This window comes from Spinacia oleracea, unplaced genomic scaffold, assembly GCF_020520425.1.
Source record: "Spinacia oleracea cultivar Varoflay unplaced genomic scaffold, BTI_SOV_V1 SOVchr0_015, whole genome shotgun sequence".
Taxonomy (NCBI): domain Eukaryota; kingdom Viridiplantae; phylum Streptophyta; class Magnoliopsida; order Caryophyllales; family Amaranthaceae; genus Spinacia; species Spinacia oleracea.
Window position 1 is genome coordinate 151612 of NW_026614343.1, and position 11593 is coordinate 163204.

General features: G+C 47.5%; 1 protein-coding gene across 1 annotated transcript; it reads left to right on the forward strand.

The window, feature by feature from the left end:
* Positions 1–1240: 1240 nt before the first annotated feature.
* On the forward strand, positions 1241–3333 carry LOC130464929 (uncharacterized). The gene is made up of 3 exons (XM_056834069.1): positions 1241–1550; positions 1696–1863; positions 3168–3333. The coding sequence occupies exons 1-3, from the start codon at positions 1405–1407 to the stop codon at positions 3241–3243; spliced, it is 390 nt and encodes a 129-aa protein (XP_056690047.1). The 5' UTR covers positions 1241–1404; the 3' UTR covers positions 3244–3333.
* The last annotated feature ends 8260 nt before the right edge of the window (positions 3334–11593 follow it).

Genomic DNA, 11593 nt, shown 5'->3' on the forward strand with positions numbered 1-11593 from the left:
GAGAACTAACCTTTAGACCAGACATTGATTCAATCAACTCATGGACGTTCAGGTCCCTGTCCTCCGTACTTCCACGACAGATATCCCTCGGATTCTTGATGAGCGTAAAAGGTTCATAGGCTACAAACCTTTTAGCCCAATCATCAGGGATATTGTTCAGCATGAGACTCATAACCTTTTTGAGATCCGCATCCCAGGCGTAAAATCTCTCAGGGGTCATGTCTCTGGCATAGTAGCTTGGCATGGGATGTGACAGTACATACTCAAGTCCATTGAGTTTGACTGTTTCAACTAGCTTAGCTTCCCATTCAAGAAAATTTGTCAGGTTCAGCTTGACCATAAGCTCAGAACCCATGATGATGTTTTGATTGTTGTTTGCCATATTAAAACTACAATTGAAAAGAATAAACAAATAAATAACCATTCACAGTTTCTCTTAATAAACTTAAATTCTAGCATACATGCATAATTCAATGTTTATTAAGCATTTTATTCAAATTATGTGTTCCGGCAGGTGTGAATAAAATGATTCCAAGATCCTAAAATCATTGAAGAACTAAGCACAGTTTGTCGACTTAATCCTAGAACATCTTAGGTAAGCAAAAGCCTTTTGCTAATAGTCTAGAAACTATTCTTGGTTGATAGGTACGTCTAAGAACTTATTAGGTAAACCTATCGAATTTGCCACGACATAAAAGGACTCCTTACTTATATCGTTGAGTTTCACCAAAACTAACATGTACTCACAATTATTTGTGTACCTTGCCCCTTTAGGACCAATAAGTAACACCTCGCTGAGCGAAAACTATTACTAGATTGATGTAAAGGATATCCAAGCAAGTGTATATTTTGGCATGGCACCTTTTAACTCAATTTTTAAGTTTGGAACTTAAGGCTCTTACTATGTTGGTTAGATTTTAAGTGAACTAAAATCCTTAATCATGCAACATAATCAAGCTTTTGATCTCATGCATTTTAAGACATATTTGTTGTGGGGTTTTTCCGGTGAGATACCTGGGAGGTTTCTTGGTAACTTTTACAGATTAAACAAGATTGTATTTTTATAGAGAGAGAAAGTAGAGAGAAGGCAGAGCAGTAATTGCTCTAGAATGTATTGATTGTGACCCTTTTTTCTAGGGAAGTGGGAATATTTATAGTACTAGGTTTTTGGGGGAATGACCTAATATTCCCCTTACATGATTGGCTGGGGAATGGGAGGAGGACACGTGTCCTTTCTCCTTACAATTCTCTGGCCTCTTTTGGCAATAGTGGGCTGTTTGGGCCTATTGTGCTTAGTCATTCACTTGGGATACATACTAATTAAGCCCCTTTCCAGGTATAGGTTTTATACATACATTTATACACACTTAAATACATACACTGTAGATACCTAGATTAATACCCATGCCTCGGAGTAGACTTCGTATGATTTCTGCTTTAGGGGGCGCAATACGTGCCATGTGTCACGTCCTCATTGGTACACGAAGGCACGGTAATTTTGCCCACAACATTTGCCCCTCAAGAAGGGCATTTCTGGAAACACATTCCGGGTATCGCTTCTTGACTCTTGTTTTGCATCTTCATCTTTGGGTCAGGTGTTGAGATGGTGACACGTGTCACCTTTCTCCATTTTGCCCCTCCCTATATATAGAGGTGAGGGGGGTAAATTTCATTTTTTACATTTCATTTTCACAGAGCTTTCATAGGCGATTTCCGGCGTGTTCCTACCACCATCAGGCGATTTCCGGCCACCAGGAGACTCATCCTTTTCCTCGTCACACTCATCCCGTTCTTCGCGAAACTCATCTCGTTCTTCGCGAAACTCATCCTGTTCTTCACCAAGTACTTCGCAGATCTTTCAAGGTTAGTTTTCGCCTTTCTTGTTTTTGTTATCCTCTCGTCATTTTTCCCTTTGTTAGCGGCCGACCTCTTAGTACTAGGTAAGGGTTTAAAGGTTTTATTTAAGATTTTTCCGCCGTTCATCTTTTGTCGGGGCGGACGTCCAATCGCGTCTTTTTCTTCATTGTTGGTCACCCCTAAGCCGTGCTTCGTTCACTATGCAGAAGGCATGGCTAGAACCAAGCAAACGGCAGATCCGACGCGCCTGCGCTTGCGGGAAGAAGCATCGACACCTCCTAGGGAGAGATATTCTTCCACCGCCTCGGCAGTCGACGAAGAATTTGCCGAACTCTTTCAAGAGATCGACGAGTACGTCGAGGCGGGGGAGCAGGCGGCAAGCTCGTCGGAGGGTACAGCGAGCCAGGCAGTGGGGGAGCCAAGCGTCGCTCCATTGTCATCGGCCGCCGAGGAACAAGAAGCTGCTCCCCAGCTTATTAGGCCCAGAGGACGGGAGGAGGCCCAATTGCTTCCGTCAGAGATTCACCCAGACGTGGGCTGGATGCGGTGGCTAGACAGGCACGGAGCCAAGATGAGGGATGACCTCTGCGTGGGGGAAGGGTACCAAATGCGCGTGCCGGCCGGTCTGGACTCGACCGTCAGCCTGCTTGCCGAGGGAGAATTCCCTGTGTATGCCGCGTCAATCAAACTCGGCATGAGATTCCCTCCACACCCCTTCGTTGTGGAGGTGTTAGATGGTTTCAATATTGGGGTGGCCCAGCTGACCCCCAACTCATGGGCGGATATCTTTGGCTACATTGCCAAATGTGCATTGAACGACGTGGAGCCGTCCTTCAACGCCTTTCTGCATCTGGTCTCCCTCTCTCGTTCCCCCAGTGCCGCCAAAGGGTGGTTTAATCTGAGCAGCCGTGGTACCTACCAGACAGTGGTCGGCAAGCTCAGCAAGTGGCATATGTGGAGGAAGAGGTGGGTCGTGTTTTATACTGACGACCAGGAGATGTATGAGAGAATGAGCCGTTGGAACTGTGACGCCAACTTCATGGATCGTGACGAGCCCCTTCCCCCCCTTACTGCCGAAGAGTGGGATCAGATAATGGTCCTGTTCAGGGCCAACACTTACCACTTAACAGTGGATAAGAGTTTCCATGTGCCGGCTGAGTGGTTGCCGCACATTAGCCAGTTTCGGAACGAGGCCTTTCTAGCGGCCGTAGGCTTAGGATATTCCATGACTCGAGGTTGTATGCCAATTTATGTGCCGTTCTGCGTTGGTCTATTCATTTTTTCTAACTTTGGATTTCTTTTGTTCACAGAGGAAGGAATGAGCAAGCTATCGGCGGCGGATATTGGGAAGGGCGATATGACCGATTGGATGGCGGACATCTATGAGGCCAAGATGCAGAAAGCCAAGGCCGAGTTGGAGGAGAAGGTGAGTATTCTCTTAGGTTGTCGTTTTTTTTTTTTTTTTTTTTTTTTTTTTTTTTTCTTTTTTGCAAGTTAAACTTCTCCCGTCCAGCGTCTATAGTGGACGTCTTTTAGTGACGAGCCGATATCCTGATATCTGACCCGTGTTTGCTAAGGTAGGCCTCGTCACTTTTTATTGACGGGCCCCTTAGTTAGCGTTTGTTCAAGTGACTCGTGATTGATAGGGTACGCCTCGTCATTTTTGGGACGGGCGTCCTTTTTAATGACGAGCCACTTTTCTGCGATTGACTTGCCCTTGATAAGGTACGCCTCGTCATTTTTAAGACGGGCGTCCTTTTTAATGGCGAGCCACTATTTATTGAGTGACTTGTGATTGATAAGGTACGCCTCGTCATTTTTAAGACGGGCGTCCTTTTTAATGACGAGCCACTATCTGGTGAGTGACTTGTGATTGATAAGGTACGCCTCGTCATTTTTAAGACGGGCGTCCTTTTTAATGACGAGCCACTATCTTGTTAGTGACTTGTGATTGATAAGGTACGCCTCGTCATTTTTAAGACGGGCGTCCTTTTTAATGACGAGCCACTATTTGTGAGTGACTTGTGATTGATAAGGTACGCCTCGTCATTTTTAAGACGGGCGTCCTTTTTAATGACGAGCCACTATCTTGTGAGTGACTTGTGATTGATAAGGTACGCCTCGTCATTTTATAAAACGGGCGTCCTTTTTAATGACGAGCCACCATCTTGTGAGTGTCTTGAGATTGATAAGGTACGCCTCGTCATTTTTAAGACGGGCGTCCTTTTTAATGACGAGCCACTATCTTGTGAGTGGCTTGTGATTGATAAGGTACGCCTCGTCATTTTAAGACGGGCGTCCTTTTTAATGACGAGCCACCATCTTGTGAGTGGCTTGTGATCGATGAGGTACGCCTCGTCATTTTGAAGACGGGCGTCCTTTTAAATGACGAGCCACTACATGGTGAGTGACTTGCGATAGATGACGAGGCCTAATATTTGACTGTCCTTTCTTTTATAGCAAGCTAAGGACGCGGCTAGGGCGTCAGGGAAGAAGAAGGGGACGACTCTGTCCCAGCTGAAGAAGAGAGCTGTGCCGGCTGGCTCGGAGACTCCGAGTACCTTCAAGAAGCCAAAACCTCTACCTCGCCGTCTCGTGAAGAAAGACGAGTCGAAGGTTGCTGAGGGGGGATGCCCTGATGACGAAGAGATGGGCGTGGACAAGCCGTCTCTGGTGGTGGACTTGGTGGAGGACCCTCTTTCGGGAATCCCGGCCGACGTCCGCTCTCAGATACCGGCGGAGGTGGCCCGCCGAGCTAGGTCTTCGGGCGGTAAGTATTATTCGAACGTCGTTCAGACGTATCGAGCCTCCTCTGGCAGTTCTTCTTACTCTCCGCGTCATCCTAAGGCCATTGTTTTTCCTATAGCCAAAGACAAAGGGAAGGATGCAGCTGCTGCCGAGGATGAGAACGTACCTGCTACTCCACACTATTCGTCAAAGGATAGGGTGGCTATATGCCGCAAGGTTTTTAAGGCCGTCCCCGCTGAGTATGTTGCTTCTCTTCCTGGCCGCAAGACTGACGCCCAGTTTGGTGCGATCCAGGCCACTCTTCTCGACGTAAGTCTATTTCCAACTTGCTTGTACTTATCTTCCCTTTTAGAGTCATTTACTAATATGTAGCTTCTTCTGCAGTTGTTCTGCCGCATGGAATTCTGCAAGAGCTGGAAGGCCCGCACTGCTGAGGAGCTCAAAGCTCAGGTGGCTGAGTCCACCCACCATGGTGACTATGCGTTCAAGTCCATTGAAGAGGTCCGCCTGCAGATGCAGACGACCATAGACCTTCAAGCGAAGGAGGTGGCTGCGTTGAGATCTGACAAGGCCGAGCTGCTTAAGAAGATCTTGGCGCAGGACAAGGACATGGTGGCAATGGTCGAGGAAGCCAAGACAGCGGCGGCGGAAATACGGGCGCTTCAGGACCAGTTGCGGGAGTACCCTCAGGTCAAAGAGGCGGCTGAGGAAGCCGAGCATCTTCGTGGGGAGCTAGAGACGGCCAGATCGCAAGTTCGCACCTTGCGTGAGCGTCTTCTGGAATCCTATGATCAGGGGGAACAAGCGACCAAGGACGCTGTTAAGCACGCCTGGGAGAGCCACATGTCAGAGTATGATCTTGGGTGGTTCCAGCGGCGAATGGAGCACAGTGCCGCTGTGTTGGCTGCTGAACGTCTTGGTCAGCCGCCCCCTGAGTTTGTATCATCTGATGACGAGGACGATGCGGCCGCCCCCTGATTTGCTTCCTTTCCTATTTTTTTAAAAAATTTTATTCAAGCGTTCCAGTGCCTAAGGGCAAAAACAATTATGTTGTAAAGTTTTGGCGCTGATGGCGTCTGTATCATTGTGCCTGCTGAGCACACAACAATTCTCTTTCTTCTTCCTGGTCAGGAATTCTGAGCTACTTTCACACGCCTTTCTACGGGCGTTGTTTTATAAGTAAATAGGTTTTTTGATGTTTCTCCTATCTCGCATTTACTTGCTCTTCATAATTTGATTATTCCTTGATCAATAGGCTTAATAGGCTTAATCAATAGGTATGGTTGCCAAGGTGCATCCGAGAGTACACTAAGCACGTTAATGCCGCAGGCAACTGAGTAGGCGCTAGGCCCTACTTTGGTCGTCACTTTCTTTGGCGAGCGTGTCTATAACGATATTGATTGGCGCAAGTCAATCAATAGGTATGATTGCCGCTAGACATGCTCGTCAAATGGACTGGTCGGCCAAACATTCGTGCCGCCGCGTTTTTAGCAAGCAACCTTTGTTTCGAAGTTAATCGTGCCGCTGAACTTTTGAGCGGACAACCTTTGTTTCCAAGTGTTTGGTGCCGCTGGCAACTGAGCATGCGCTAGGCCCTACTTTGGTCGTCACTTTCTTTGGCGAGCGTGTCTATGACGATATTGATTGACGCAAGTCAATCAATAGGTATGATTGCCGCTAGACATGCTCGTCAAACGGACTGGCCGGCCAAACATTCGTGCCGCCGCGCTTTTTAGCAAACACCCTATGTTTCAAAGTTTCGAAGTTATACAATTAGGCTTTGTTTCGAAGTTAATCGTGCCGCTGAACTTTTGAGCGGACAACCTTTGTTTCCAAGTGTTTGGTGCCGCTGGCAACTGAGCATGCGCTAGGCCCTACTTTGGTCGTCACTTTCTTTGGCGAGCGTGTCTATGACGATATTGATTGACGCAAGTCAATCAATAGGTATGATTGCCGCTAGACATGCTCGTCAAACGGACTGGCCGGCCAAACATTCGTGCCGCCGCGCTTTTTAGCAAACACCCTATGTTTCAAAGTTTGTCCATGCCGCTGGGCTTTTGAGCGAACAACCTATGTTTCAAAGTTGTTCATGCCGCTGGGCTTTTGAGCGAACAACCTATGTTTCAAAGTTGTTCATGCCGCTGGGCTTTTGAGCGAACAACCTATGTTTCAAAGTTGTTCATGCCGCTGGGCTTTTGAGCGAACAACCTATGTTTCAAAGTTGTTCATGCCGCTGGCACGTATTATGCTGTACTGGTCGGCCAGCGGCTTGCTTATATTAGGAGGGTAGTTGGATAGGTGATCAGCCTACAACTTGGTGCTAATCTGGGCCACTACTTAGGCTTCAAACAATTAGTCTTGCTGAGTTTTTGCTAATCTGGGCCACTTCTCAGGCCGTCATACAATTAGGCTTTGGTTATGCATTGGAGTGTATATGTTTATATTCATTGTGCGAACAATAAATATTACGAAACAAATAGAGTAGTATTATTTATAACTTTGCAAGGCGAATTTAGCCGGTTACAAAAGTAATTACTACCCTACTATGACCATTAGAGGCCGCCCCTTGGGCAATGGATCGTGGTAAGTAAGACAAGGCTTAGCACATATCTTAGAAGAAATATTTCTTGAGGTTGTCGGCATTCCAAGTGCGTGAAATAGGACGGCCTTGCATGTCTTGAATGCGGTAGGTTCCATCTCTAACTTCATCATAGATCTCGTAAGGTCCCTCCCAAGTGGGCGTCAGCTTACCTTGTTCATTTGCTCGTCCTGTGGACTCCATTTTTCTGAGGACAAAATCTCCCACTTTGAGCACTCTATTAGAGACTCTCTTGTTGTATTCTCTTGCCATCCTTATCTTGTACAGCTGTTGCCTGAGCGCTGCATTTCCTCTAACCTCGGGCAGAAAGTCCAAGGCTGCTTTCATTGTCTCCCAGTTAGCATTTTCGTCATACAGCATGACTCTCAACGTTGGCTCACACATTTCTATGGGTAGGACAGCCTCGGCGCCATAGGCTAGCAGGAAGGGCGTTTCACCGGTTGAATTCTTAGCCGTGGTGCGGATGGACCATAAGACATTTGGCAGCTCATCAGCCCATAGACCTTTGGCTTCGTCAAGCTTCTTTTTAATTCCTTCAGAGATAATTTTGTTGAACGCCTCAACCTGACCATTGGCTTGGGGTCGTCCGACTGATGCAAAACAGGTGTGTATACCGTGATCTGCCAGCCACTCTTTCAGCTTAGGCGTCTCAAACTGGGGCCCATTATCGAAGACTATAGCCTGTGGAATCCCAAAGCGAGTCATGATGTTCTTCCAAATGAATGCTCTCACATCAGCAGTTTTATGTTTTTGAGCGCTTCTGCCTCCACCCATTTGGTGAAGTAATCTACGGCAACGATGACATAACGCCTTCCTCCTGGTGCGGTCGTGAATGGGCCTAGGAGATCCATCCCCCATTTAGCAAATGGAATTGGGCTTATAATGGGCGTCAGAACTCGTGCCGGTTGATGTATTAGGTGAGAAAAGCGCTGACATTTGTCACACTTCTTGACCAGTGAGATTGCGTCCTCCTTAAGGGTCGGCCAGTAATAGCCGGTTCGAAGTGCCTTTTCAGCCAAAGCCCTTCCACCAATATGCGAGCTGCACAACCCCTGATGAAGGTCTTCTAAAATTTCCTGCCCCTTCTCAGGTGTTACACATCTTAACAAAGGACGGGAGTAGGCCTTTTTGTAGAGGGTGCCGTTCCACATTTCAAACCAAGAACATTTCTTTTGAAGTTTTGCCGCTTCCCTTGAGTCTTCGGGCAAGACTCCATTCATTTTGAAGTTTACTATGTCATCCATCCATGTGGACGTTCTGTCAAGAGTTTCCACTTCCATTTGCTCAACACTTTTGTGCTCTTTTACCTCCCAGAACACGTGCCGAGGGGTATCACAAGACGCGGAACTTGCCAACTTTGACAGGGCATCAGCTTGGTTATTTTCCGAGCGAGGGACTTGCCTTACTTCAAAACTTTTCAGTGGCTCTACTTCCTGATGGACGGCCTGCATGTATTTGACCATAGTCGGATCCCTAGCTTCGTAGGTCCCATTAACTTGGCTCACAATCAGTTGGGAGTCAGATAGTGCTACAATCTCCTCGGCGCCTGCCGCCTTACACATTTTAATGCCACAAAGCAGGGCTTCATACTCGGCTTCATTATTTGACGCCTGGAAGTTAAATCGCATAGCATATTCAAAAGTATCTCCTTCTGGGGAGTGACAGATTATCCCTGCTCCACATCCATTCTGTGTGGATGAGCCGTCTACATACACTGTCCACACTGTGCTTGTATTCTTGGCAAAGTCTGGCCTCGTCATTTCAACAATGAAGTCGGCACATGCCTGCCCCTTGACAGCTTTCCTCGGCTCATAGGTGATATCAAAGGCGTTCAGCTCTATTGCCCAATTCAGCATTCGTCCTGACGCCTCCAGCTTTGTGAAGGGCAGTTTGAGCGGCTGATCGGTGTAGATCACAATTTTGTGAGCTAAGAAATAAGGACGAAGCTTTTTGCTGGCCATGAACAGAGCTAAGCCAAACTTTTCCACTGTAGGATATCTAACTTCAGCATTTTGAAGAACATGACTGACAAAGTATACCGGCATCTGTATTCCCTCCCTCTCTGTCAGTAGAACGGCACTCAACGAGTGCTCGGACACGGCGAGATACATGTACAAAGTCTCTCCTAGCAAGGGACTAACAAGACGAGGCAAGGTGTGTAAGTGCTCCTTTAATCTGACCAATGCCGCCTCGGCCTCGTCCGACCATTCAAACTTGGCCTTCTTTCTGACAGATTTAAAAAAGTAGTGGCACTTGTCTCCAGCCCTGGAAAGGAATCTGCCCAGGGCGGCCAAGCAACCTGTGAGCCGCTGGACCTCCTTCACTGTCTTTGGTGAGCTCATATCAATTACTGCCTGGATTTTGTCTGGGTTAGCTTCAATTCCTCTTTCATCAATCAAGAACCTAAGAATTTGCCTGCCGTCACCCCGAACACACACTTCTTAGGATTCAACCTCATGTTGTAAGCTCGAATAGTCTCAAATGTCTCTCTGAGATCAGTTATATGCGCCGCCCTCAGCTTACTTTTTACAATCATATCGTCAATGTAAGCTTCAATATTCCTGCCGAGCTGCTTAATGACACAGTGTTAATAAGACGCTGAAAAGTGGCCGGTGCATTTTTTAACCCAAACGGCATCACCTTGTAGCAGTAAAGGCCTTGTTCAGTAACAAATGACGTTTTCTCCTGGTCGTCAGGCCACAACGGAATCTGGTGAAACCCTGAGTAGGCATCCATAAAGCTCATCATGGCATGCCCCGCTGTAGAGTCGACGAGCCGGTCAATCTTGGGCAATGGGAAACTGTCCTTTGGACATGCCCTATTGAGGTTGGTGTAATCAACACACATTCTCCAGGTACCATTAGGTTTTTTGACGAGGACCACATTAGCAACCCAGTCGGGGTACTGACTAGGCCTGACGAACCCAGCCTCCATCAACTTCTGTATTTCCGCGGCTGCCGCCTGATTTCTATCTTCCCCATGGTTCCTTTTCTTCTGACGAACCGGTTTAACGGTTGGGTCCACATTCAGCTTATGGACGGCCACAGCAGGGTCAATACCCGGCATTTCGTCCACCGTGAAAGCAAAGATATCTTCAAATTCTCTCAAAAGGTGGACCAATTCTGCCGCCAGCGGGTCGTCAGGAGAAATCCCAATGGGCACTACTCTGTCAGGTTTGTCTGTGTTTAAAACCACATTGAAATGGGCCCCAACAGGCTCTGGGCGTCTCTCTTCCATGTGCCCTGCTGAGATAGTTAATGTTTCTTTGACGACCTTGGGTTGCGTGTCGCCACATTTTCGTTTGTTGCTCGACGTCCCTTTCTCTTCACCCGTCCCCCATGCTTCTGGACTCAAGGTGGTTAGGTAGCAATCTCTAGCTTGTTGCTGGTCACCATGTATAGTGCTGACGCTCCCATCGTCACAAATGATCTTAAGAAGCATCAGATGAGTCACAATGACAGCCTTTGCCCTGTTCAACGTGGGACGCCCCAAGATGATGTTATATGCTGTCAGATCTTTCACTATGAGAAAACGGACATCCATTTGCCGAGATTCCTTTTATTTCCCATCCTCAGAGGAAGGGTAATTATGCCGACTGGGTGGATGACACTACCTCCGAAGCCTATAATGGGATAGTGGATTTTCTCAATTTTTGAGGGATCATGTTGCAGCCGATTCAAGCACTCTAGACTAATTATGTCCGACGAACTTCCTGTATCAACCAAAATACGCCTAACCCTTAGGTTAGCTACTTTTAACTCAATTACCAAAGGATCGTCATGCGGGGTGGAGATTTTCCCACGGTCGGCCTCGCCGATTTCAACTTTTGGAAAAGGGTCAACTGTGGCCTTGCCGGACAGCATCACTTGTCCCAGTCGCTTGGCATAATCCTTCTGGCCCCTCATGGTCGGCCCGCCGGCGGCCAATCCTCCTGAGATGACTGCCACGCACTCCGGGTCGGTACGATTCCCATCTTCCTCCGAGGGGGGGGATTTGTTTTTCTTGTAGAAGGGTTGCCAGAACCTCCCGTGTTCCTGCTGATATAACTTTTTAAGAACCCCTTGGTGGCTAGGCCATCCAATGCCCTTTTCAAGCTCTTACATTCATTGGTGTCGTGCCCAATGTCACTGTGAAAGTGACAGTACAATTGGGGTCCCTACTTTCTGGTGGTGACTTCATGGGAAATGGACGATCAATGTCATATTTGGACCCGACGTCCATCAGGATTGTGTACATGTCTGTGTTATACTCGAAACGCTCCGATCATAAGTTCTGGGCCGTTTCTGACCTGCCGCTCCGGGGGCCCTGTCTGATTCTTTTGCAATAGCCCACGTCCCGTTAGGCCGGTTCTTCTTTCAAATTCTCCTTTTTTGCCGCTAGCTCGGCGTT